This window comes from Cynara cardunculus (assembly GCF_001531365.2).
Source record: "Cynara cardunculus var. scolymus isolate 2C chromosome LG 17, CcrdV1, whole genome shotgun sequence".
Taxonomy (NCBI): Eukaryota; Viridiplantae; Streptophyta; class Magnoliopsida; order Asterales; family Asteraceae; genus Cynara; species Cynara cardunculus.
The window spans coordinates 35,044,710-35,048,821 of record NC_037544.1 but is presented as its reverse complement, the minus strand read 5'-3'; the positions used below and the strand labels follow the sequence as shown (position 1 = coordinate 35,048,821).

The 4,112-nt window shown below is 39.1% G+C and overlaps 1 protein-coding gene across 1 annotated transcript; it reads left to right on the top strand.

Annotated features, from left to right (window-relative positions):
- Positions 1–451: 451 nt before the first annotated feature.
- On the top strand, positions 452–3,291 carry LOC112500021 (receptor-like protein kinase FERONIA). The gene is made up of 5 exons (XM_025103282.1): positions 452–1,741; positions 2,039–2,174; positions 2,417–2,556; positions 2,652–2,727; positions 2,866–3,291. Exons 1-5 carry the CDS (start codon positions 452–454, stop codon positions 3,201–3,203), a joined length of 1,980 nt encoding a protein of 659 aa, XP_024959050.1. The 3' UTR covers positions 3,204–3,291.
- The last annotated feature ends 821 nt before the right edge of the window (positions 3,292–4,112 follow it).

The window sequence follows — 4,112 nt, the reverse complement described above, 5'->3', positions numbered from 1 at the left end:
ATAATATAATTAATTCAAAAACTATTGAATATTGGACTTATTTCGAAGGTATTAACGAGACGATTATAATGATGTGATTTATTAAAATAAAAATGCATTTTTTAAACATGTTATAGTTGATATATAATTATGTGCGTTAATTTAATAAGGGTGTAAAATGAAAATTTTAAAAGGAAAGGATATAAAGTAAATTAATTATCTAATTATAATTATATGAAATGTAAATTTAAAATTAAATTTTTAAAAAATTCGATGAATGTGAGGGTGTGAGTGAGGGAAAGATGTGAGGAGGAGGGGTGGGAAGTGACGTCAGGGGTGGGGACATTGAAAAACCTATCTAATCCTAATCACCGACGAACACAAGTTGTATTCATTAGCAGCAGAAGAAGACATCAAGTAATGTATCGTCTTCTCCAAAGAATCATTAAAGACCTCCATATCTGATTACGATATGATCCCTGCAGCAACCCTAATCGCCGATGAACACAAATTGTATTCATTAGCAGCCGAACGATCATGTCGTCGTTTTTCTCTTGCAGAGATTCAATCAGCTACCTTAAACTTCGATGATCAATTGGTCATCGGAAAGGGAGGGTTCGGGAAGGTTTACAAAGCTTATCTCCATGGAAACACAGGTACACCTGCTCTTGTTGCCATCAAACGTTTGGATTCTTTCTCAAGTCAAGGTCCAAATGAATTCATGACCGAAATCGAGATGCTTTCCAAGTTCCGTCACTGTAATCTTGTGTCTTTGATCGGGTATTGTTCGGATGGCGACGAGAAGATACTTGTTTACGAGTATATGCCGAATGGAACGATCGAACATCATCTCCACAAAGCTCGTACGCCTTTATCTTGGATGGATCGACTCAAAATCAGCATTGGTGCTGCACGAGGATTAGATTACCTTCATACTGGTGTGGATACCCAACATGGAGTCATACATCGTGACGTCAAGAGCTCAAATATTCTGCTAGATGAGAATTGGGCAGCTAAGATTTCGGATTTTGGGTTGTCGAAAATCGGTCCAACGGATCAACCGTCTTCTTGTGTTAGTACACTTGTTAAAGGCACTTTCGGGTATCTGGATCCGGAGTACTCCATGACCGGCCATTTGACAAGAAAATCCGACGTTTATGCATTTGGGGTCGTACTGTTTGAATTGTTATCCGGAAGGCGAGCAGTTGATCGGAGTTTTGATGAGGACGAGTGGGGGTTGGTGAAATGGGCTCAACAACGAGTTAAAGAACGAAGATTGGATCAAATAGTTTGTTCTCAAATTTCGGGACAGATTTCTCCGAAATGCTTGAAGGAATTTGCACAAATTGCGGATCGTTGTTTGAGAAGCTCTCGAAGAGATCGGCCTACGATGGCGGAGGTTGTGGTGGCTCTTCAGTTGTCAATGGTATTACAGCAGCAGTTCATCACTTCAACTCAGCTTGCAGGTGCAATGGGATTCACCAATATAATGCAGAAATATCTAGTTTTCAGGACATCGAGGGATAACGAGCATAGTGTCGATTTTGAGCAATCGATGAGTCAAGAAGTTAGGATATATTCATATAGTGAAATGGAGGTTGCAACTAGGAATTTCAGCAGTGAAATGTTGTTGGGAAGTGGAGATTTTGGGGAAGTTTTTAGAGGGTGGCTTGATAAAAAGACATATAAGCCCTCGAAGCTCGATAGCGGATTGGCCGTTGCCGTTAGGAGACTCTTTTCGAACAAGTTTGAACCTCATAAGGTAAAAGAGGTTGATCATTGCTCCATAATTTGAGTCCAGTTTTCAGTTTTGGAATACAAAAGTGACAGATGTCTTAGTTTTTGATCTTTTCGAAATCTGTTTTCATGTATTGTTTCACATATGAAACAACAAATGTGAAAATGTTGTGTTTACAAAGTGTTGTTTCATATGTGGAACGTTCAGGACTGTTCTCTATGTGGAGAAAAACGGTCCCCAATGTTCCGTTCTTAATTTCAATCGGTTGATACTTTCTGAGCTGGATGGCTTTTAATCCCTCTTCATCATGTTTGGATGCAGTTGAAAATGAAGGTCTTGGAAGAATTTAAAGATGCCAATGTTGTTAAGGTCTTGGGGTATTGCATCGAAGGAGATTCGGTACTTATTGTTTACGAGTTCATGCATCAAGGAACCTTGAAGAATTACCTGTTCAGTTGTAAGCCGAACCTTAGCATATAAATAAGCTAGTTGTTAGCTGATAAATTAGTCATGTTTGGTAAAACTAGCTGGTAAAATGACCTAAAAGAACATGTTAAAAAGCTTAATTGGAAAAATATGGAAAAAGACCCTTAGAGCTTATTGAAACGCTACCTCAAATAGTATTTCAAAAAGCTAGCTTATGGTTACAGAAGTTGGGCTTTTTGAACAAACTTAGAAAATATGTTATCTTCGTTGCAGCTGAGGGGAGGACAGAGCGACACGAATTGATTACACGGGTTAAAATCGCGTTAGGAGTTGGTCGAGGCCTTGTTTTCTTGCGTACTCAGGCTCAACTAGCGGATTGCTCGTTGCAGATGCACAACATCTTGCTGGATAAGGTACTTCTTGAACCAATTAAGCACCCGATGAAGTCGATTCCTTCAAACAACTAAACGATTCGTTGATTTCTTTTGTTTGCTGACTAAAATGTCAGGAATTTAATGCGAAGTTCTCAGATTTTGATGTGGTAATGTTGGCACCAACTAAAGATTTCCATCCAAGTTCATCTTGTAAGTTCATCTTGCATAGATTAAGCTGACTTTAAGTATTAAATTGTCTGTATGGATTAAGCTAAAGTGTTATTGTGCTGAACAAACACAATGAATGCCAGAAATGACTGATATCATGGTGTATGACATATTTTTCAGATGATTTGGAGGTGAAGATTGATGTTTTTGGTTTCGGAGTGATATTGCTGCAGCTACTTACCGGAAAAATGATAGATGATTCGGGTGATTTGATAGGAACAACACATCGTTTGCCCGGAGAATATGGGTTTGTTTCGATGCAGAGTATTTATTCTTCGTTGGACGATAGATTAAGATTAAACTTCTTGATGAGAAGACCGGCATTCCAATTAGCGTTACTCGCTCAAAAATGTGTTGTGGAGGAACTGTGGTTGCGGCCGACTCTTGAATCGGCTTTGGAGGAAGTCGAAGAAATCTACGCCATCATGTTAAAATCCGAGAATAGTACCGGCAACTAGAGAGGTGATGACTTCATGATTAATACCCCTTGTAGATATCATTTTGCAAATAGACGTAGTATATCCTATCGCCGTTGTTGGTTTCTGCTTTCGATCTCCCTTTTTTTGATCTGTTTTTTTTTATTTGCCTATACGTGCTCTTATTACATTCTTGGAAAAGAGGAAAATTGGAAGATAGAAAATAGATAAAAAGGAGATTGGTGGCAAGGGCGGTGATGGAGAGTGGATGACGATGGCGCCCTGAGGGGGAGCGACCGTTGGGTGCGAGGGTTTTAAATGGTATTGGGTTTAGGAATGATAAAACTGGTTTAGATTTTCTATCTTTTTTGTGCTTTTTCCAGTAATAAAGTATCATTTTCGGATGTTTTTTCTTGATGGGAACTTTTTCAAGAGCTCAAATATTCTTTTAGATGAGAACTGAGCAACTATGATTTCGGATTTTGGGTTGTTAACGGATCAATCATTTTCGGATATTTGGATCCGGAGTATTTCTGTACCAGAAGACTAACAAGCAAAACCCATGTCTTTGCATTCGGGGTTTTACTGTTTGAATTGCTATCAGGGAGGCTTGCAGTGGACATACGTTATGGTGAGGTGGGGTCGAAAATGTGTGAAAGATCGAAAACTAGATCAAATGGTTGATTCTAGTATCAGGGGAACAATTTTTCCCAAATGTTTAAGACGGTTTGCTCAAATTGCAGGTCGCTGTTTGTATAGTGTTCCAAAAGAACGCCCTACCACGACTAAGGTTGTGGCCTCACTTCAAGTTTTGCTGAAACTACAGGAGAAATATGACAATTCTGCTGAGTCATCCTGCAAAATGGGGTTTGCGTGGAAGATTAATAACTATCTCGTTCCCATGAATAAACAAAGCGGAAGTAGTAGTTCTCAAAAGAGCCTCGAAAACCA